This window comes from Cuculus canorus, chromosome 17 (assembly GCF_017976375.1).
Source record: "Cuculus canorus isolate bCucCan1 chromosome 17, bCucCan1.pri, whole genome shotgun sequence".
In the NCBI taxonomy this organism is placed as follows: Eukaryota; Metazoa; Chordata; class Aves; order Cuculiformes; family Cuculidae; genus Cuculus; species Cuculus canorus.
Genome location: NC_071417.1, coordinates 6,960,739 through 6,983,123, shown reverse-complemented (window position 1 = coordinate 6,983,123; position 22,385 = coordinate 6,960,739). Strand labels below are relative to the sequence as shown.

Below are 22,385 nucleotides of genomic sequence, written 5' to 3'. Positions count from 1 at the left end.
TTTAGGAAAATCTCTGTTCGAGTTGTGGAACTGTGCATGAACAGTAGGACAGTTATTTAGTGGTGGAAATAATAAATAGGAATCTACTTTCAGCATGGTAATGTTCTTTTCCAAGACAGAACATTTTGTTCTGTCAGTTGCTGACTTACAGAGAAGTTGCTTAGCAGAATCGAGAGGGCTCCAAGTAGCACCAGGTGTTTAAAAACACAGCAGCCTTTAAAAAGTTGCGAACAAAACATAAGTGACAAATTTTCATGTATCAGATTCTGCTTCTCCCTGGTGAAGTCAAAATGCATCCTGGCACTTATGCTTGCTATGTAAAAATCATGCTGGTCTGCGAGCTGTGCTCCCAGCAGCCCATCAGGAAAGGCAGAGACCCTCTTACAGAGTTACAGAGAATGCCTTCTGACTCCTCCAGAGCAAGGCACCAGACGGCTACTGATCTGAGAGTTTCTCTGCCCAAGTCCAAATGCACGGTGTTTGATTTAGAGAGATTGTATTAGCTATGTTACTGGTTAACCATTGTGTAAACTACAGGCTGATCGAGCCCTCCCTTAACCCGTGCCCCTGCAGGAAGCCAGTCATTCAGTGCTGTGCAGCTGCCCTGGGATTTATCTTAGAGCAGGCCTGATTAGCTGAATAAAACCATCTCTTACCAAGGCGAGTGAGGGATGTTTAGCCTATCTAAATGGGAATCTTGAGCTTAAACACAAAACATGAAGTATGGGCGTGCTGAGTGGTGTGAAGTGCACAGATGGGTGCAACAACATTGAATGTTCGGTACCCAGGGCTTAAATACTGCAACAAAACTGAACAATAAAGAAACAGAGCTGTTTGAGCCAATACAGACGAAGGAGAGCGCCACTGGCACAACAGGCGCTCTGGCAGACGCCAAATGGAACATAGTGGTGAGATGAAAACTGAAGGAAGAAGCGGAAGCTAAGTGAAAAGACTGAGTATTTAGAGGACACAAATTCAGGTTCAAACGAAGCTCACTGCACAAGCATTCAGATCATCTGCATTTCCTGAAACTTCGTTTCCCATTACAGGATTGTCCATCAAAATACTCGCTCTGAAACTGTTTTGTGACTTTCCTTCATGATGTCAATAGCAAAGGAAGGGGTATTTTACATGCAGGGATTTTATACATAAATATATTTTTATTTGTAATTAAGCCATTCTCAATAAAGATTTGAAGTCACAGATAACCCTGTAACATAACATAGCAAGTGCATTTATTAACTAGTGTTAATGATTACGAGGAGTGTTGGAAACCCTTTAGAAGACAAATTCTGTACAGGAAGTGGCAGAGCTGAAATTGTGATTTGGGATAAAAAGAAAAATCAAGAGTGTTCAAATATTTATTTCAGCTACAAATTCAGCTTTCCTTCCCCATCCTGATCCCTGACAGCCTTACAGTGTCTCTCTGTTCACAATGAAACATGCAACTGCGCCAGCCGTGCCTCTGTTTGCTGGTGTTTCTGTTCTACCTCCCCACATGGCACTGAGCCTCTGGAGACAGTGGGAGCCTCTGCAGCTCTGCTGCTGCTCCTAAAGGACCGACCCAAGACATTGACCCAACTGTGGCTGATTTATGCCTCCTCTCTCTAAATTATGCATTTGGGTACAGGGTAAAAACGAGAAAGCAGAAGTAAAGAGACACAGAATGCAAAGCAGATGTAAAACATTTTATGTCCTTCTGGACTCATCTCTATCCAACTCCATCCCAGGTGACAGCATGGAATACGTTTCACTATGATTTTACAGCAACAAAATTTACTTCTAGTAAATGACTTCTAGTAAATACAGATTTACTTCTAGTACGGAATAGAAATTTGGACTCAGTAGTGTAAACCCACCCCAAGAAGCCATTTGTCATGTATTTTACTTAATGCAGCTTTGAATTCTACTGTTTTAAAGTCTGTCACAGGAAATTAAAATGACAACAATAAAGTAACAACCTGTGATCCCCAGCAAAGCCATCACCACACAGTACCTTTTACTTTGTTACCTAACATTGGATTGTAAGGAGATGCTCTCTTACTCTTTGATTATATTGGGTACAAAATAAGGTTGGACTGCTTCAGCGAGCTTCTCTGCATACATTTCATATCTACCAGTCATCTGGAAAAGAAAACCACAAAGCTTCAGCTCTTATTATTGAGCTATGAAAGTACTTAAGTAGAAAATATCCATATGCACCAATTTTGATGGCTACATATTAGCTAATTGCCCCAAACAGTAAAATCATAATTCACTCAAAATGCAAGACCTCAAGTACCTTAGAACAAAATAATGTAAGAACTCACATTGTGTTGCCTAAAACTACACTTCTGCCCTAAAAAAGGGCAGAAGTGCATTTCCACTCTAAAAAGTAAGACTTCAAATCGCAGGCCTTGCTGTGCTGCAGCTCTCCCGCCCTGCCTGTCACACCTGCTGGTGGTGACTCAGCACCTGATGAACCCTGCTGCCCGTAGCGAGGTGCACACGTGCCACTGACGGTGTCTGGGCTGCTCTTACTTTATCCATTAATAACATGAAATACTATAACTGCTGTGGGTGATACAGTAAGCTGGGAGGCTGAAATAGAGCACTTGATGGTGTGTGTTACCCTTTTCTGAAGTGCAGGAGACCCGAGAGGGATGAACCCCTTCCTTCTCACCAAAGCATAACCAGGACAAGTTGTTTAACTTTTGCTGCTGTAAGTTTAGCAAAGATATTCTACTTAATATCCATCTTGGGCATCACTGAATGCAAACTGCAGATACCGTAGCAGGTTAAATAGGTTCCTGCTTGCTGTCACGGGTTTTCTGCAGTGGATAAATGATGACTTCATACTTCCTCATTCCCCTCATATCAAGAATTACCTCTGTCTTGGCCACAAATGAGAGGAAAAGGAAATGGATATCCCTTCTCGTATAAACAAAAGCCACAGCTGTGCCTCATGTGCCAAAAGACCAACAATAGCAACCACCTCATCAACATAAAACCGAGGTGCTGAAAGCACGAGACTTGAAGACAACAGAAAATAAGCAATTCTATACAATGCAGCTAAACGTCAGCGTTTTACTTTTAATGATAGTTTTTCCTAATCAATACAATTGTGTGTGTTCAGACACCCCTAGAAGCTGTTGTAAGCAACGCTCCATGTGCTTCCTGACACATCAAACCCCACCTCAGCAGGAAGGGCCTTGGATTTTGGTGGTAAAGCAAAACTAAACACCTGCCTGACTTTAAAAAACTGGGAATCTCCCAGCACAATTTAATTCCATTACATTAGCAGCCGGATCCCTACTGCATGAATCTGTAAAAGAACCTGAAATAACGTTTTGACTAGTCCCTTTATATGGATTGGCAGCATTAGCAAAGAAATTAATCTCTTGCTAAGAAATGATATCGTATACATTCCTGATATAACTGACATGCAAGCCTGCTTGTTCTAATATCTTACATAAACTCAGTTCTGTATCAGCAGGCTTACCTTAAAATTCCATTTGTCACCCACTTGTCTGCAAAGATTTAGATCCATCTCGACTACGAGAAGTCCATCCCGAGTGCGAGAGAGTCCTGGGGTCCGACTGCCATCGGGTGCTGCTACGTAACTGGAGCCGTAGAAATGTCCCAAGTCATGGTGCGCTTAAAGAGATTTTAAAAACGCATGTAATGCCATCTGCAAACAAGTACACAATTTAACACGTGGTGCCCCCTAAAGCCTGGCTCAGTTTCTTGTGGGCACTCACTCCCTGTGCTTTATCATCCTCAAGAGTTACAGCACGATCCTAAGGCAACTGCAGCTTTGACCAGGAGTTACCTTCATCCCCAGCACAGCTTTCAGTTATCAAATTCACAGGGAAAAACTCACTACATTGCCTTTAAAGGAATGTGTTGTTACACTTTTCCATTATTAAGACTCTGAACTAAAGTCAAGGCTTTGGTTTCACTGTTTTTTTGTTTAGAATTTAAATGAATTCTAATTGTCAAATCATACATTTCCAGAACAGCTGGCACAGATGCACCCTTTCCATTTTCAATACAAAGTCAGAGGTGAAAACACTGGGATGTGAAGCATGGAAAAATATCTTACTTCCTATTGCACAACTCTGAGTTGTGCCAAAAAGCAGTCACATCTGCTGTGCTACTGGACAGCACTGACCTCCCTGATGCAGCTGCTACCAACGCTTCGCTCCAAAATGAGCTAAAAAAGGCTCAGGCCCACTCTAGATGAAGCGAGAAGCAGGCATGGTTGTGATGGGCAAGCCATAGTGTTTCAAAATGCGAGTCAAGGATGCAAATCCCACGCTCTCCTTTGAGAATGCTCTTGAGCTCCCTCTTGTCCAGCTTCCAGCAAGGCTGTGCGAGAGGGCAGAGCGGATGGGGCTTTGGGCTGGGGCTGTCACTGTTAGAACCTTACAGCTTCAAATGCCACACCTACACTGCCAACACAGGCAAATTGGAGGGATTGCTGTCTTCTTGTCCTACCAAGAAGGACACTTGACTCCAAAACTCTCAGTCCTCTGGAAGTGTCTAGAAACCTTTGGTATGGATTTCTGGTGACCCCGTGCCGTGGCGGCACCACCTGTACAGGGAACGCCGCTTTTCTCCAGCTCACACCCTTGCCTTGGGCAAGGCACTCGCTGGCTGCCACAGCCACCATGGGAGAGACGCTTGCAGGAGAGTGACTGCTTCTTCCAAGTTAACCGCTATTAGTGACCACCGAACAGGATTTCTGAACTTACCTTTTTCACCGTTTCCAGAAGTAAAGGCATTTTTGAAGTATTCCTGCAAAACAAAAAGAATCCATAGGTGGCAGCAGGATTCCACTGAATTCAAGAGAGCCCTGCCAGCCCTCCCGCTGCAGCAGGGAAGTTTAGACAAATCCATGAAGTTTGTTCGCTATCAGCACTGTCTACAGGGAGCTGTGGGGAAGCTGGATCCTGTGATGGACAGGCCAGCAAACAGGATCTTTCTGTATCACCGCCTGTTGGTCACACACTTTAGTGAACACCCCTCGGACCACAATTCCAAAGAAGAGGAAAAAGAGGACACATTTAACCCCATACGTCTTTGCAGATCACTAAAGGTGGCAAATGTGCTCATGGAACAGCAAGGACGAGTCTGGATTCTTGCAGGAAACCTTACAGAACATGTAGGGTGTTTGGATAATCCGAAGGCAACAAAAACCTACTGTGTGCACTCCTCGTTTTCATTATAGAATCCCAGTGTCCAGAAAGAGGCAGCATCTGCACGACGGCAAATACTTGTCTATCACTGACTTGGGGATATATTTAATTTGCAGTCATTGTGGCTAAAAGAATACTGATTTCACCACAGAAACTATGAGAATGAGCAAAAGGGCAGGTGCTCATTGCAAAGAGCGATTCAAGAACAGAAAGCAGCTGCAACCAAAACCGTAGCCTGCCAGCAGCAAGGCAGCTCTCCAACTCTTTATCCTTGTCCATCTTCAAATCGTACTATAAACATTAACTGAGCTGTTATACGGTAGAGGAATCTATGCATTTGAGCGCTGTGCTGTTCGTTACCTTGAATTTACTCAGACTACAATACCCAACAAACTGAAACACCGAAGTGAAGACACGTACCGTTCCTACCCTGTTGATGGGACATGTAAAGCAGTGATTAGCGATGGCAGCATTTCTTGCTTCGATTGGCCACAGTGACTCACTGCAACACACAAGAGATGACAGGTATTCACTACCCTTCTACTTCAGAGATAAAGTTAGGTCGTGACAGTCTCATAGTGTGCATTTTCCGTCAAAGAAGCCAAAACCTTAGCTACTAAGATCGATCTTGTTCTTACAATTAAAGTCTCACCACAGACAGAGCTGAGCACTAGAATTATTTCCTGCTTGAATACAGATATACACAATCCTGCCTGATAACCTGGTAAATATGGCTTTGTCACAGCAAAGACAAAAAAGGAAAAATAACACATCTCAAGATTTGCAAAGCAATTAAAGTGTAAAATGGTTTACTCTCCAAATTACAAAAAGTATTTACATGTGTGCTTTAGGTTCCATTAACCTTCAATATACCAAACCTCACTCTGCAGCAAGCTGCAAGAGTCCCAAGAATTACCTCCTTTCTTACCCAAATGGTCCGGGAGAGGCTTTTGCAGCAGTGAATAAAAACAAAATTAATGTGAAAATAAAGAAAAAATGAAAGGAAAAGAAAAATCCATTTCTACTACAATTTCCTACTTCTGTTACTTTACCTCATTTTCACGGCATCTCCATCAGCCACCTTCCCACGGTGTATTGGTCAAAAAAACAAGTGTGTTTAACAGAAGCATCCTGATAACTTCCCAGTCATTATGTACTAAACAAGTCATCAAATTGAGACCTGAGAACCAAGAATAAAAACCTCCTCCTCTTTGACAAGCCTCTCTCTTCTCCAAAGGAGAACTCAGTTCTGATTGATGTTTAACACTAAAATAGTCTTCTTTTTATTAAATAGTTTGATACGGAAGGGTCAGACTGGTTAACAGGAGATCTGGAAATGCCCAGAGCTCTTAAACAAAGGTGATGCCAGTTTGCATGCTCCTGTGACAGCAGAGACCTGCCCGACTGTGAGCACAAGACAAGGCTGTGAGCATCTGATGCATTCATCTCCCAGACTCCAAAGCTTAGGAGACAGTCGCTGGACTGACTGACAGGACTTGGTTGATGGACTCTTTGCTCAATTGCTTTGAGTCTGGCAGCCGCCTCTGCTAAGAAAAGGGGATTTTATTGAAAAGCTCCAGCAAATTACAATTTCACAGAAGAAGAGAGACAGGGAAAAAAGACTATAGCCAAGAAGTGACCCCAGAGACAGTTTTTACATGGGTCTCAAGAGTCTTCTTCCTGCAATAAAAATTATAACCTTAAAAACAATCAAGTAAAAGCCAGTAATTAGAAGAGCCCGAAGCACCCAGAGTACTGATGAAATGCTGTATGACAACAGGGTAATTTCTGTTTGCTTTCTTGTTAATGGGCTGTAAGTGGACAAACATTACAAACATCACTCTGGTAGTGACATAAATGTCCCCAAAGCATTGTGCATTCATTCAACTCTTTCCAAAGGACATTTTCCAATATTACTCAACCTAAATTATCTTTTATACCAGAAACTATTAAAGGCAGTTTGAATGGCAATACCGCATCTAACCCACCCACCCTAGCTCCAGCTGGTAAATATGTGGATCTGTGCATCTGAACTGCCTGTGCCTGCAAAAATTATATGCCTCTAATCTACTTTCCACATTTCTACCCTGTTATGAATGCTTAATGTCCTCAGAATTTTCTGCCTGGTCAGCAACAAAGATTGGATGAATATTCTTGGACCTTTTTACAGAGGCAGAGAAACCCCAAATTCACATTAAACAGGTAAAAAGGCGGGACTGGGTGAATCCGCAAAAGATGGAAAATACCGAAAAAGATATTCCTCTTACATTTCTAATTCTTCTATCATCTTGTACACTCAGTTCACAAGTCTATATTGCCTGAACATTTCATACATTCAGGTTTGCAAAACTGCAATTTGATACCATACTTACTGGCTCCCAGGTGGACAATGCAAACAGGCAAGCTCAGCCTGGAGGTAAACAACTAGTGCCTATCATAAAGCAATAACACTGCACAGATAATCTAAATAAACGCTCATTAATTTTCAGGGCACCAGATGGATGCTGGTTAACTCCATCTTGGAGATAAAAGACCTGCAGGTGTAGAACTAAAGTTCTGGAAGAGAATTAGTGACTACGAGCAGACTGGTAGCCCAAAACTCCAGATGTAGAAGAATGCGTATTCCTTTGTGAAGGCAAAATGAGGAGGCCATATCTCACACCCCAAGACCTCAGCAAGGTGCCTCAAAGTCCCCAGCAAGGGGGCTCAGAGGTTCAGTTAACCCAGAATGCATGCAATGGGCTACAACAGTTTGTACTTTACCTGAGTGTTCCAATAGTGGCTGAAGGGTTAAAGATGATTTCTGCTCCGTTCATGCTAAACATGAGCCAGTTCAGAGGGTGGTGGCGCCCATAGCAGATATTCACAGCAATTGTTCCAAACTGCGTCTGAAACACGGGGTGTCCTGTATTCCCTTCCATGTAATAAGTAGACTGCAAACAAACAGAACAAACAAAACCCCACAAATACAGACTTCTTAAAAAAGTGCCAAGAAATACCTCCAACATTGCTTTGACATGTCCCCATTTCTGATTACCAGCTTCAAGTCACTAGACCATGGGCAAGGACATCACCCTCCACCTGGTACACAGCTACACTGTAATGGGTACAGAGCAAACTGTGGTGCTCTCGGGCTGCTGAGATCAAATTCCAGCCCTGTTCTGTTTTCCCTCACTCATACTACACCTTAAGCATTGCCTGACTTTGACATAAACACTTCTGTTGATGACAGAAGCTTCTGCAGAAGCTAGAGACACCCACAAATCACCAAACTTTAGGCATCTCTCAGTACTTTCACCACATAAGATTTTTCCTTCATTGCCATAAACCATTGATTCTGATTAAAAAAAGAGATTTTGAACACTGTTCAAAGAACATAGAACTCCTTTGCACTCACCCGTTATGTACTGACATACAGTTTTATGAATGCCATAAGGAAATATCAGTGTATAGCTAAGATTGCTTATTTAAATTTCCTATATGCTCTAAACAAACAGAAGGCTTGAAATAACCACCAGGAAAATCAGAGGATAAATCCAGAGAACACTCCTTAAAGGACCTTAAGCCAACTGTTGGCTTAGAAGATCTCATTTACCATATGCTGCAAGCTTCTCTCTTATCATATTCAACATTTCCAGTTAGAAAGGCACCGGTTCTTGTAAAAGGTGCCAGTGAGAAGGACTGGCATCGTTGACACCTATCAAGAGAGACAAACGTACAGAAATGGCTCTTCCCACACAAAAGAAAAGCGTTCATGTGGAGTCACTGACGCTTGCTTAGTGCTCAGCGGGAGCCAGAAACCCAAGCAAATCTCAGACATTAACAGGAAGGGTATTGAAATGTAACAGAAAACAACATTTTGCTGTTTTATAGGAATTCTGTGTGCCCCTGGCTTGAGTACTCTGGGCGGTTCCAGTGTCTGCAGTAAGGATACACGAAGGATGGAACAAGCAAAGTCAACTGAAACAAGGAAGGGGTGGGGGCAGCTTCCGTGTGAAGAGCAGCTTCAGGGCTCTTCAGTCTGCAGATGGAAAGCTGAGGGCGACATTATGAATAAGATGTACAAAATTGCAAAGGTGGTGGGTAATATGAATGCAGAAACCCCAATGCGGCAGCAGCAGTGGGTACAGACCCAAATGACACTCCTGCACCTGTTTTCAACCAAAGTAACTTCTCACGCAGCAGGCAGTGCACTTCTCCACTGTGACTCCTGTCGAAAGCAGGCATCAGCACCAGGTTCAGAAAGGGTCAAAGTCATTGATAAAAGCACCAGAGAGAAGAAATGGAGCAGATGGGAAGATGTCACCCACCACCACGAATGCAGGGACTGTGGATACCAAGGGAGTAGGGTAATGCCACCTTTTGGTGGTGACCTCAGAGACAGAGACGCCAGGTACATAATCCACCAGCCTGACCTAACGGGGCGTGCCTCCTACATGATAAGAAACATCTGCTGTAAAACAATTCCCCTTTGATTGGAACTGTCCATTCTAACAACTACTGCCAGTGGTCTTGAAGGAAGCAGAACCACCTCAGGTCTAAAGCAGGCACAGTTAGGCTGGGGAACAAGCTCGGGTCTCCTCTGAGCACGGAACGGCATGACAGATACAGGGGATCTTCCAAATCCAAGGAGAACTAGAGGTTCATCATGCCCAGTAAATATGACATCTCATGTTTCTCACATTTCCTATCAAGTCTCATGAAATCGCACAGTCCCTTTGGGCACTGATTTTATCTCCTTTCTTGTCTGCAGAGAGCACACCACGTGGTGGGCACTCACACAATCCTTTTTCTAAACAATGCCGCTGATTGAATACATTTCCATTGTTTCTTCTATTCTCAGTTTTCCTTCATGACAACAGAAGGAAAACAAGAATGCTGTTGCTTCAGGGAATTTGTCAGTTCTTATTTCTTTATTCCTTACCAGAGGTCACAATCATCTCCACAGAAACAAACTGTGATGTCTGAAGGATTGATTTTTGTTTATTTATATGTCCTCCCACACATGGCTGAATAGGTTACAGGCCGACTTCTCCTCCCTTCCCATTTAGTGCTCACCGATTCAACCAGGATGATGTTACCAAGGCTCCCTTCCCTATGTGCTCTACAGAGACAATCCAACAAAAGTCATTTCCGATTCAACCTTTCCTTGGGGGTTAACTTTGTGGACAGAGAAAACAACATTAAAGTAACAGATGAGCATGATCTGTCCCTGTAGTCTCGATGGTTGCTGAAGTTCTTCTATTAGAGTTTCTGAGATTGGAAGAATGGACTTACTGCTTTGCTGACAAAACTGGCTAAAAAAAAGGCACTGGTTTTGGGAAATACTACTTGCTTCTGTAATGAGGTAGATATAACAAGAAATGTCAGAGCACTGTAGCATAAATAGATTGTTTGGTGGTAATTCTGGCCTTCAGGATTATAAGAACAAACTCCTTTTAGGAACTATGCAAAACTCTTAACGAAACTCTATTTATATTTCACATGGAAAAGAAAAAAAAAAAATTTCTTTTTTTAGGTGCCTTTCATTACAGTTTCATAGCTGTAAACACGAAGTTTCTTGGAATTTGTTGATGTTCCACAAAACACTGTCTGGAAAACTGGAAGACAACATATTATACCACAAGCAACACGGATATATTTTTTGTTTGATTACACAAGGAGCAAATCAAGAATGTGGAAAGTAACCAAAATTCATCTTCAGTAGTGCTTGTATTTAGCAGGGGTTTATTAGTTACTGTTTTGCTGGCTGAAAGACTGGGTCAATAAAAGAATACTATATATCAGGATAATTGTTAAGACCAGCAGTCAGCCCTGGCAACTGACAGGCCCGTGCCAGAAAGCCAGTGTGCAGAAACCTGCTAACAGCTCCTCTGAGGAAACACAAACCAGCCCAAGCAGGTCTGGCAGCCCAGGTCAAAAACTTCCCAAGGTCTTTGAACACCAAGTTTCAAGACACAAAACCCCTTCTAAAATTACCAAAAAAGCAGTTTGGATTGTGAAGTGCCAGTTCAGTGACTACAGCCTCCAGACAGGGGATACTGCCCCTGGTGCTCAGGAGAAGCGCCTCTGCTGGTCACTCGCTCCAGCTGACAGGGAGAGATTTAGTTAGGCAAGACAATGTATTTTTAGACTTTGGTTAATTTTTAATCTTGATCTTTCTGCTTGTGATAGTTCTATGGATGGATAAGCACATGTCAGATCTACCAGTTTTTCTTCTGCCTTTAGTACCAGTTCAGTTTCTGAAGGCGATTCTGGAGGGCAGCCTGAAAACTGCTGGGGGCTGGGTGGAAGCAATGTGGTTCGCAAACACAGGATGCCGCAAAACAGCTATTCAGCTAGAATTAAAGAAGTCTGGTCACAGGAATATAAGCAAAACGACTGTCATTTCCAAGACAACCTCACAGAGAAGCGGAGGTCAAGGCCACAAATAACGTTCACACCTGAACCGTGAAACAACTGCCCTCCAAATGAAGTTCAACACGCACATGTGCACAAACTCCCCGAGTTAGTCGTGCACAACTAACGGAACAGAGTGGGGACTCACAGAGTTCTGTTTTAAAGGTCCTCAATACTTGTGTAGTTCCCATCAGGCCATGGAAGAGTACATGACAAAGATTCAATGTTATTTGTCCTTTAAGAATCATCACTCCCTAACCTTGATAAATAAACTTAATATAATTTCACCTGAGAAAAACTGATTTGTGACTTAATGAACCATTTTCCAGAAATACATTTTATTTCCTGCCAATGTGACTGATACAACAAATGCTGATGTGAACGAGAGCTGCAAATTGAGACTACCTTGATAATCACAACATGGACACAGCATCTTACCTCATTGAAATCTCCAACCCTTGGAATGTGGTTTTTCCTGCTTTTGCCAAGGACAGCTCCTGAATTAGAGATGACCACTGCAGTGTTCCACAGAGTGCCCCCATGTACTTCATCTCGCTCCAGGATCGGAGATATCACAACCATGTTGTATTTCTTGGCCAGCTACACAAACAAACACAATTTTCTGTTATATATATATCTGTTTTATATATTTTCTGGTTTTTTGCCTGCAGTAATTGATTTTTGTTCATGAAGAAGGATTAGAGAAATTTTCATCTGGTACATTACTGTTGCTTATCCCACGCTGGCACGCCCACGTTGCCACATCATCAAAGATGGATACAGCTCAGAGTTCTCCACCTGAATCCTTCAGCTAGGAAGGCAAGATACTACTGGGCAGAAAGCATCCTAACAGCAATGGCCAAACTGCACAGCCAGCCTCCATCTGCTCCCAGGGACAGGAGGAGAACGCTCAGCCCAGTCTTTTGTACTGGTAGGCCAGGTGTGGCTACCTGGAAACAACTCTGGAGGCTTGTTTTAAAGAAAAAGGGGAAATGTAAAACAGCATTACATGTTAAATGTTAAATAACACAGCTGTGAGTGAGAAACAGAGCATCTCCTGCCTGCCATCTTATTAGCACACTGACTTTTCCTTCAAATCCTTTTTCTTTTATTTCTCCACATTTCCTCAGTGTCATTCATTCCATGGTGAGAAGCAACACCTGTTTGCCCTAGATCAGACTAAAGATATGCTGTCTACAAAAGCTTAATAGTGCAGCGTATCTGGGCAAACTCAAGATCAAAACAGTTTCTTGTTGTTTCAATTACTTGTAAAACAAAATAATTGAAATCCCTTATGAAAAGAAAAATTGTCAGAAAACAAAACTAAACTCTGCCAGCCTTGCAGTCTCTGGAAAATAAGAGCCAGGCAGTAACAAATCTCCTCAGGTCCATAAAAATCCTCCTTCATTTTGTGCCATTTCACAGAGAGACGCTAAATATTTGTGTGAAAGTGCTCCCTATTTGGAAAAGGCCAGCTGTTCTCCTCCTACCTTCAAACAAGCATTGTTTAATGCTCAGCTGTTCTAGGCGAGAAACACCTTCTAAATTGAAATTAAAAATATCTGCATGAATAATCATTCCTCCCTTGCAAACTTCAGGAACAGTTAAACAGGCAGTTTCACTTGATTTCCTCCCTACAAGGCAATCTATAAACACAAAGTAGCTTAAAAAATAAATATTGAGGATAGTTGTTGCCCATTTCTACTTCACTCCATTTGTCAAGCAAGGTGAAAATGTCTTTTTGATTATTTCAGTTCTGTCAGTAGTACAAGAGCGGTACATAAAGCAGAAATCCATGCTCATCAGTAGTGGTTACAGGCTGGCATTGGAGGCTGGATGTCGGGGGTTTTTTTGCTTGACTTCTTTTTACCTCTTGACAGAATTTTGTTGTTGGACCATCCTCCGCTGACTCAGCAAATTCAGTCCAAGGAAGCTTCTCCCTCGTACAGAAAGCAAAGGGCATGGCTGGAAAACACCAATGCAAGGCAAAATTTACAAGAATGTTCCTGTCACTCAAGAAATACACACTGCACACTGTAGAAGTGAAAGAATGCACTTAGTAAAGTCGTACCGGAGGTAAAAATAAAGAATACAGCCCAGTCACTAGTGTGCGCTCTCTGTGAATAACCTGTCTCACCACTCTAGCCTTCAGTTTGGTTTTCACCGCTATTATGCCTCAAAGATTCCATTTTAATTAAAATTAGATTTTTTGAAGTTTTAACATGTGTCTAGAAAAAAACTAAAGCTTTAGAAGAAAAAAAATGACTGGAAGAAGGAGCACCCGCCAAACATCACTGCTGCAACACATCCCAGTCTTTGACAGAACCGACTCGCACACGCCTGCCCTGTGGTTCTGCTAACAGAGTCCTTGGGTGGTTACCAAGGAAAGCAGTAAAGTCAGCTCTTGTGTCTTGGAAGAGCTATGCTGGCTGACCAGACATACTGCTGATACAGGACATCTCTAAAACAGAAGGACTCCAACAGCCTAGAAGGAATCGCAGAACATACTCACTCCAAGCCTCCTGGAAACAAATTATGTTGACCCCACACATCGCAGCTACTTCCACCATCTCCTTGATGCGTCGGTGCAGTGCGGCCACCTGATTGCAAGAAGTGTCACGCTATGAAAAGAGCCATATGTTCTAAGGCACTTGTACATCAACAGCCTGCCTTTACAAGCTTTGTTCACATGAAATTTATCTTGTCCTATATTTAGCCTTGTTCCTTTCAGGATGAAGAACTCAATAAGTTATCATTCCCGAATACTGATAATAGAAAGAGTCAGATATAGATTTTTTTCAAAGCAGTTAGATGCTGAAAATAGCGAAAGTAATCCAATGGAATTCTATTTCTATGGTTACAGCACTTAAAAATGCAGCAACTCATTGCTGACTGACTTGCAAATAGCTAAAAATGTTAACAGAATCAGCAAAAATTATAGCTTTTGTGGCTCATTGTAAACAACCTACAGAATGATGTTAAGTAAGCTTGAACTCGGCAAGTCAAGTACTCGGCATCTTGAAATATGAGGTAAGGACAGTGTTTCCTTCGTTATCTCCAAAACCTGCTCACAGGTGAATCTTGGACACTCTCTAGAAGTTACTAACTCCAAAATCCCTTTGTCCTAAGGGCTAAGTAGATTATTATCAAAAAAAAATCATCAAAGCATTTATTAATTAGTTAAAAAGCATTGTTTCAAAGTACTTTTTTTGAGTATTCTATGCAAAGATAAGCAGAGGAGCAGCACTTTGCAGCAATACTTTCAGGTGCCAACAAAAAAAAAGGACACAGGACAAGTCACCAGTGACCTACGGACTCGACAGCTCTGCCTTGCTTTACAGAAATAGTTAACTAGTTATATATAAGTTAAAATCATTAATAGAACTGTGAGTCTTCAACAGATGTCACAGAGGATCCACAAATTCGATCCTTTTATTGAATTAATGACTTGCATCTGACTAGTAACCCTTCCAAAACCCATTCATTCAGCAATGTTCTGTCCTGTCCCTGCACAAAAACACTGCTCCAGGAGAACTTATAGAGGTGGTATTTTCTTTCACTTTTAAAACTACTTTCTATATATGTCATTGTTTCTATATATGTCTATGTTTCTATATACCTCATTGTTTCTGTGTCCCTTTCGACCCAAACCCTCCTACGGTTCTACGTTAAGAGATGATGGCCACCTTGTAATAAGATTTCGTTTACTACTGTACAAAGAATAACGAACACAGCTTTATTAACTGGGTTTACTCTAATGGGTTTTCCTATAATGGAGCATTTCTCAATTAAAACAGGAACTGCACCTGTGGTTTCCATGGGTTTCCATCTCTTTTGATTTCAGGTAAATGATTTTCTGTTTCGTTTTAGAGACAAAGAACTTTCATGTACAGCATCAGTGACTAAATATTTAGCTTTACAAAGAAGCTTCGGCAGGTTGGGTGATTTGCAAGGTAAACACAACCTAAGAGAAGTTTGTGGGAAACAATTAGACTGAACGTGTCATTCAAATTCCTTGCAGTGCGCTGCATTAAGACAGTGATGGGTCCTGTACGGCCGGACAATCGGCAGACAGTCCATGAGGGAGTTCCTAACATGAGCAGGTGAGGGGGGGTTATTTCTCAGTCCCGTGCTGCGTACCTGGGCTGCCACGGCCGCATCTGTGGGGAGCGGGATTTTATTTTGTACCAGCCCTACTCGAACAACACGTGGCCTCCTTAATTGCTCGGAAGCAGCATCAAATCCATATCCCTGCAGTTCAAAATCTCTTTCCTGAGCTGCTGAGAGAGCACCAGCTGGCAAATCAAGTTTTCTGGATTGAACAGGAAACAAAGACATTTCAAGGTGAGATGCTCTCCTTCTCTGCTCCGAATGCAAGGGATCAAAGGAATCACAACCACTGCCCACCCCTTTGGAGATACCCAAGCTCCTATGCCCTCAATCACAACTATCAGACAAGGGACCATCCAGGCAGTACTGAGGCCACATTCCCCACCTGCTGCTCTCCTCCCTGGCAGTGAACTCCGGGGTCTTCATCTCTAACAGTAATTTCCAGACGCTGTTACCTTGCCACAGAAGTCCAGCAGCACAGTGGCCCAGGTCTTCATCTGCCACCCCCAGAAAATCAACACCTGAACTCCAATGTATTTTTCCTCCTGTTAGATCTCTGCTTTTCCAACTCCCTCACCCCAAAGCCAGCAGTTTGTCAGTCCTCCCTCAAAACCACCCCCCTCAGGTCCTTCATTCCAGCCAGCCACCTTGTCCTCCAGGCTTTCTCGCCCTGCTTCCCAAGCTGGGATCCCAGTTACCACTCCAGTTACCGCACACCACCCCAGCCTCACAGCACCCCAGAACCTGCCCTCTCCTTCCAGCCCAGCTCCGTGTCCTGCTCTGTCCTCTTCCTTCACAGGGTGGGCGCCCCTGTGGAGCCCAAGGGTGAGGGGGCAACGGGATGGGAGAGGGGGGCAACGGGGATGGGAGAGAGGGGGGCAACGGGGACGGGAGAGAGGAGGGCAATGGGGATGGGAGAGAGGGGGGCAACGGGAATGGCAGAGGGGGGCAACGGGGATGGCCGAGAGGGGGCAACGGAGATGGCAGAGAGGGGGGCAACAGGGATGGCAGAGAGGAGGGCAACAGGGATGGCAGAGAGGGGCAACGGGAATGGGAGAGAGGGGCAACGGGGATGGGAGAGAGGGGGGCAACAGGCAACAGGGATGGCAGAGAGGGGCAACGGGGACGGGAGAGAGGAGGGCAACGGGAATGGCAGAGAGGGGGCAACAGGGACAGAAGAGAGGAGCAGCAGGGCCGGGAGAGAGGGACGAGGGGACAGAAGGTTGAGAGTGGGGGGCAACGGGACGGGAGAGGAAGGCAGAGGGTTAAGGGACAGGAGGGGGCCAGGGGGCTGCACCCCCCCCCCCCCCCGCTGGCAGCGCACCGTGTCTCGCCGCCATAGAGGATCCGCTTCACCTCGGGCAGGTCCGAGGCCGGGATGTGCTGTTCCAGACAGGACTCCAACGACTCCAGGGCCTCGGCCATGGCACGGGCAGCACGGACCGGGCCGGGCGTTGGGGCTCCTCCGGGGGCACCGGTGCGGGTCTCCGCCCCCTCAGCACCAACTCCTCCTCAGCACCGGCCACCTGCGAGCAGAGCCTCTCGAGGAGCGTTTTATAGCCATACCGTTCCAGAGAAAGGCTTGGAAGTAGGAAAGAGGTCATAAAAAGGCAATGGTTTTCACAGATAGGCTTTTTAGTTGGGATAAGACTTAAAACGGGAGCCAGTAATGAACACTAATTTCATCTTCAACATGGATTTGAAGCCAGACATTGTTGGCAATTCATCCCTGAACCAACGTTAGCCTCAGCCAGGATCAAACAAATGGAGATCTTGATCTGGGACAAGGAAAAGTGCATCTCAGTAAGGAATATTTCTCGCTGCAGGTGCCCAGGGGACACTGTTTCATAGAATCACGGAGTCATGGGATGGTTTGGGTTGGAAGGGACCTCACAGCCCATCCAGTTCCACCCCTGCCATGGGCAGGGACACCTCCCACTGGATCAGGGCCTCCAAGCCCCATCCAACCTGGCCTGGAACCCCTCCAGGGATGGGGCAGCCACCACTGCTCTGGGCAACTCTTTCAAGCAGTTATTCTCACTGAACCGTCAGCTGTGCCCATCGCTCCAAAATGCAGCTGAACTTCAGAACAGTTTTTCATTTGAATGAGAAAACCAGTTACCAAGCTCAGGGGTGGCTACACATATCGAAATACGCCACACCGAGCTTAAGCACTGCTTTGTGCGCATCCCAGAGGATGTAACAGCATTGGGCATCTGCAGTTGTTAGGCATTTTGAGTTAAACATTAAGCCTTTTAGGCTAAATAAAAAAAGAGTGTCAGAGAGAAAGTGTCTAATATTTAACTTCAAACAGCAAGTGTCCAGCGATAGTCTGCTTTCATCAAGGCATTTTGAGATATGTGATTCTTTCACTCTAATCCATCCTTTTTGACCCCCAAAGCTGCAGGGATGCTCTGAACTCCAAAGGCAGAAGGGCAGATGCACCACTCTGCTGCTTTCCCAGGAGCAGGAACCCTTTGGAGTCACTCCTAAAGAGCAGACTAACTCCTTTAGACAGCAATCAGGAAAAGCCTTTAAGCTTTGGGGGAACCTTTAAGATAAGTCAAAAGTAGGGACAATATTATGTCATAAAGCAAAAAATGATGAATATGAAGGAAAAGAAAAAACCCATCATTTGAAAGGAGGGAACTTTAAAAAGTGAGGATAGCTTAGTGCAAGTATTTACCCTGTACTCACCAGTGGAGCATCTCCCTGTTCATGACCAAGGGCCTAAAAACTTGTTCTTAGGCATTCTTTTTCTTTCCCAAGCAGATTACTGAAGGGCAACAATAAGCAGTGACTGATACTGACACGGTATTTTTCATCTGATGATCCTCATTTGCCTTAATGGCTAATTTCAAAGGCACATATCAGTAACATTTTGTCCTGTTCATGGCCGGTGGATATTTAAACATTGCAGAATGGGAGATCAATGCAAAAATCAGCTGATAACACTGGAGGGAAGTTAGAGGACCAAGTGAGTTCATTTCCATGTCAACATATCCAGGATGTCCACAGATAAAGCATTTCTGGAGGATTCGTAGAAACAAACAGAAGGGCCTGGGTTTCTCTGGGAACTGTTCGAGTTGTGTCCTGCCTGGACTGCAAATTAAAGAGGGAAACAGCAGGTCTATTTTGTATCCAGCTCCTGAGGAAGGTCACATAACTGAACTTTTCTCTTCAAGCTTCTATTCTTAGTGTGAACTTTCACTGACTTCTCTATTGGTGCCTTGTTGTTTGTAATTTAGTAAATTGTACTGCATGTAGGAAATGGACTTTGTAGCAATAAAAGAGAGGCTCCTGAAAAGAATACTCGCCAACAGTCAAGACCTGAAAAAACAGTCCATTTCCTGCGCCCCGTATCAACCATCCTGTGACAACACTGTGAGGCCCAGACTGCGTGAAGAGGAAATGACAAGCCTAGAATTACTAATGATGATGAAAGGAGATCAGGCTATTCCGTAGGGACTACGTGTATATAAAGGTATAACTCTAGCCAACATAATAAACCTTCAAAGCACAAAATGTTAATGTTGAGCAGGAAAGTAACCTAATAAAGGAAGATGCCTTCCACATCCCAGACAAAGCATATTAGAGAGCTTGGGTTTATGTCTGAACGTTCCACCTCAGTCATTGCGATTATCTGTTAAGCGAGATGCTTGAATCCAGATTCCAGCTCTGGTTTTGACTTCTTCAAACATCTGTATTTAAACATCTTCCCAATTCTGCATGGCCTGGACCAAGTAATTATTTTGGGAAATAGCTGAACACGTTGGTATGAACCCAGTCTGGTTTAGAGAAAAATAAGTATTTTATCCGTTCTTTAAAACAAGGGAAAATCCCTATAGGATAGTTCTGAGGTGTCCACCCTTTTAATCTCTGTTGCCCTCAGTCAAGGTGGTCTAGAAATTCAGATATGGAAGTCAGGACTAAGCTATGTAAACTGTACAGAAAGCAGTTGTTTGCTTCTGTGCCGAAACCCTGTGCTAAACAGATACCATCTCAGTGCTGTCTGGGTTCTGATAATATTGGTCAACACACTCCGTGCTGCAAGAGTTCCTGTAAAAGCCCACAACAGTCCCCTGGCATTAGTCAGAAGTACCCTGGAGACTGAATTTAAGAGCCAAATACTTAGAGTTCAGGCTAAAATTGGGAAAGACCAAAGAAAAGATATAAACAAACAAACAGTCTCTCCACCGCAGCACAAGATAGGAGCGCCTACTGAACAGCACCATGTATCAGAGCTAGGAGGCAGGACTGCAGGCAGCATTACCGCCGCTCCTTCCTAAATTCGTAGTTATGTACATACACGCCCTCTGCAATGTCCAACTTCTTACAAACCCTGCTACTATGATGCAAATGATGATGATGGTTCCAGACACTTCCTTCTCCTGTCGTTCCTTGAAATGGAAAGATAAATAAATGCATAACTCCTGTCCCTAATGCAATAACTGTCTGGAATCACCCACAGGGTCGTGCTTCTTGGTATTAACATCTAGCAAGGGATTGAGGTAGACGCGGACCCTAAATTGTCCTGGGAGGCCACACGATATTGATGCTCTGTCTAAGCTCACTCTCTAGATGCTGCAACACCCTTTAAAATGACCTTCTACCCAGTTCCTTTAGCCAGTAGCCACAAAATAAAGTACTGCATTGTATTGCCAAATAGATCACTGAAATAGATCTTTACATTGCTTCACCTTAAATACAGATTCCTCTGCTTCATATGGAGACGTAAAAAGTTATCCTGGAGCACACCTGAATCGAAACATTTTGAGTGTAAGAAACAGCCAGTGAAGAGCAATTAGCAAATTCAAAGTTGTGAGAGAGGAGACAGGACTAAAATATAGGGGGGGCATTAAAACACTGGCTTCATGGTGCTTAATACACAGCTAAAACTGCTTTTTTGCTGCTTTGGTTTATACACTGAGACAAACAAGCGTTAGGGGTGTTGAGATGAAGGAAACCTAAGAGTCTCTGTTTCAAAGTCACTCTTTGTACCGTGCCTGCCTGCTACTAACACTTGAGTTTGAGGGGGTGAGTTGGGTTTTGAAGGTTTTTAAATTCTACTTACATATTTTAAGTATTCTTATCAGTTTTAGAAATGTGTCTGTACACATTTTGGCATGGATGGAAAATTCTGGTCTCCATTTACTTTCCTTGCCTTTCCCATGGACTCTGTAAGAGCCACAGGTACGATCGCCTATAGAGCGGGAGAGGCAGAACCTCCTACAGTTGGCTTTGTGTCATCTGCTTCTGGCTTCCTGCTGTCCTGGAGGCTGGATGAAGGGAAGTGGCTGAAAACTGAGGACATTTAATCTCGACAATACCTTTTGTCTGCTCTCCCGCATGGGACTGCCTGGGACCAAGGCAGTCAACCAACCAGCTCCAAGTCTGGCAAAATGTACGTTTTCAGTCACCTTCCCCTTCCTCCTCCAGGAAAAGCCCAGCTCACAGTCTTCAAAGAGTTAACCTTTGGAAGAGTAATTCTGTTGTTAGCGCTATCATCTTTCTAGCCAGAAATATTCTCCTTGCCCGCTTTGACTAAATCATGCCTGAAAATGTACCTTTAAACCAGAAGAGATTCACAAACTGACCACTTTGGCCAAGTAAAAGCCTCACTCTTCCCTGGAATACGGCTATCTCCCTGCTGCACAGGAAGAGCATTAAAGGAGTAATAAATACTCATAAAAAACATTTAATGAGCTAACGTTTAAGAGCAGCATTCTTGTCCATTACTGTAACTTTCAGCTAAATTACCACCACCGAGATTGCTCATGGGCTCAAAAGGTCATTGTTATTTTTGCTGTTGAAATTGTGGAGTCTGGGAAACAACTGTGTGTAAATTGCTGATAAACTGGAACAAAGACAGAAAAGAAAAAACACTGAACATATAAGAATACAAGTAAAGCAGCAGGAAAGGAGGGGAGGGGAAGAATCTCACGGACAGTTTATTAAAAGAACAAAAGAATAAGATCTGGTGCATTTGTTTTCCACGGGTTCAGGAAGCCCGGTCTTTAAGCACCTACTATAAATAGTGTTCTGATCCTTCATCAAAGCGGGCAGGAGTCTATACCAAAAGGAATGAATTTTAGGTACAGTCTGGGAAGAGGAAGATGTCCCTCCCCTCATAGTCGGACAAAGATCTTTTGTTTCAGTCTTTGCAGAAATTTGATATTTGAAAGTGCAAGAGCTGGAGAGACGAGGCAGAGTCTGGAACACGAATACTGCCAGGTTCCTGGCAAGAATATTGTTAGAGAACGGAATTAGCAAACAACTAATCTGGGATTGAATAATCTGATTTTAAGAAAGATGGTCTTCAATTTCTTGTGTGCCTAGCTTGAAAATCCTCAAAGGTTTCTCCTCTGAGTGGAAGCTCTCTGTGAATTCTATCAACTTTGGTAAAGCATCTGATAGGGTTGATAGATATATTGTAGAGAGAGAAACGGGGACCTATCTGAAATTCTGAAAAGGACAATTTTCAGTCATTTAGCCCTCTATAAAGTATTGGAGTGTAAAGTAAGACCCAAAAGCTACCTCAGGGCCACTCAAGTTTAAAACGCAGAACACAGGAGCCTTACATTGCCCTCAAGAGAAAAAACAAAACAAAACAAAAAAAAGTAAATTGCCAAGAAACTATTTCATGCAAAACCTTGTCAATTGTTCCAGGCAAGCTGATTAGATGGCCCAAGCCCC

General features: G+C 43.5%; 1 protein-coding gene across 2 annotated transcripts; it reads right to left on the bottom strand.

Annotated features, from left to right (window-relative positions):
- Positions 1 to 95: 95 nt before the first annotated feature.
- UPB1 (beta-ureidopropionase 1) lies at positions 96 to 18,774 on the bottom strand. 2 transcript variants are annotated; one of them, XM_054082312.1, is made up of 12 exons: positions 18,387 to 18,774; positions 17,014 to 17,270; positions 16,075 to 16,210; positions 15,720 to 15,891; positions 14,092 to 14,179; positions 13,450 to 13,544; positions 12,018 to 12,179; positions 7,944 to 8,113; positions 5,601 to 5,682; positions 4,737 to 4,779; positions 3,482 to 3,636; positions 96 to 2,124 (listed from the first exon to the last, which is right to left on the bottom strand). In XM_054082312.1, the coding sequence occupies exons 2-12, from the start codon at positions 17,027 to 17,029 to the stop codon at positions 2,041 to 2,043; spliced, it is 1,203 nt and encodes a 400-aa protein (XP_053938287.1). In that variant the 5' UTR covers positions 17,030 to 17,270; positions 18,387 to 18,774; the 3' UTR covers positions 96 to 2,040. The 2 variants fall into 2 exon arrangements, with proteins under 2 accessions (XP_053938287.1, XP_009569624.2); XM_009571329.2 differs by lacking the exon at positions 16,075 to 16,210 and having other exon boundaries at positions 18,387 to 18,737.
- Between the last annotated feature and the right edge of the window lie 3,611 nt (positions 18,775 to 22,385).

Bases quoted from the DNA above. Each gene is read 5' to 3' on its own strand.
- UPB1 (XM_054082312.1), bottom strand. The intron at 14,180-15,719 runs GTACGCAGCACG...TCTTGCAATCAG, and splicing joins ATGCGGCCGTGGCAGCCCAG to GTGGCCGCACTGCACCGACG. The intron at 2,125-3,481 runs GTAAGCCTGCTG...TTTCTTTTCCAG, and splicing joins GTGACAAATGGAATTTTAAG to ATGACTGGTAGATATGAAAT.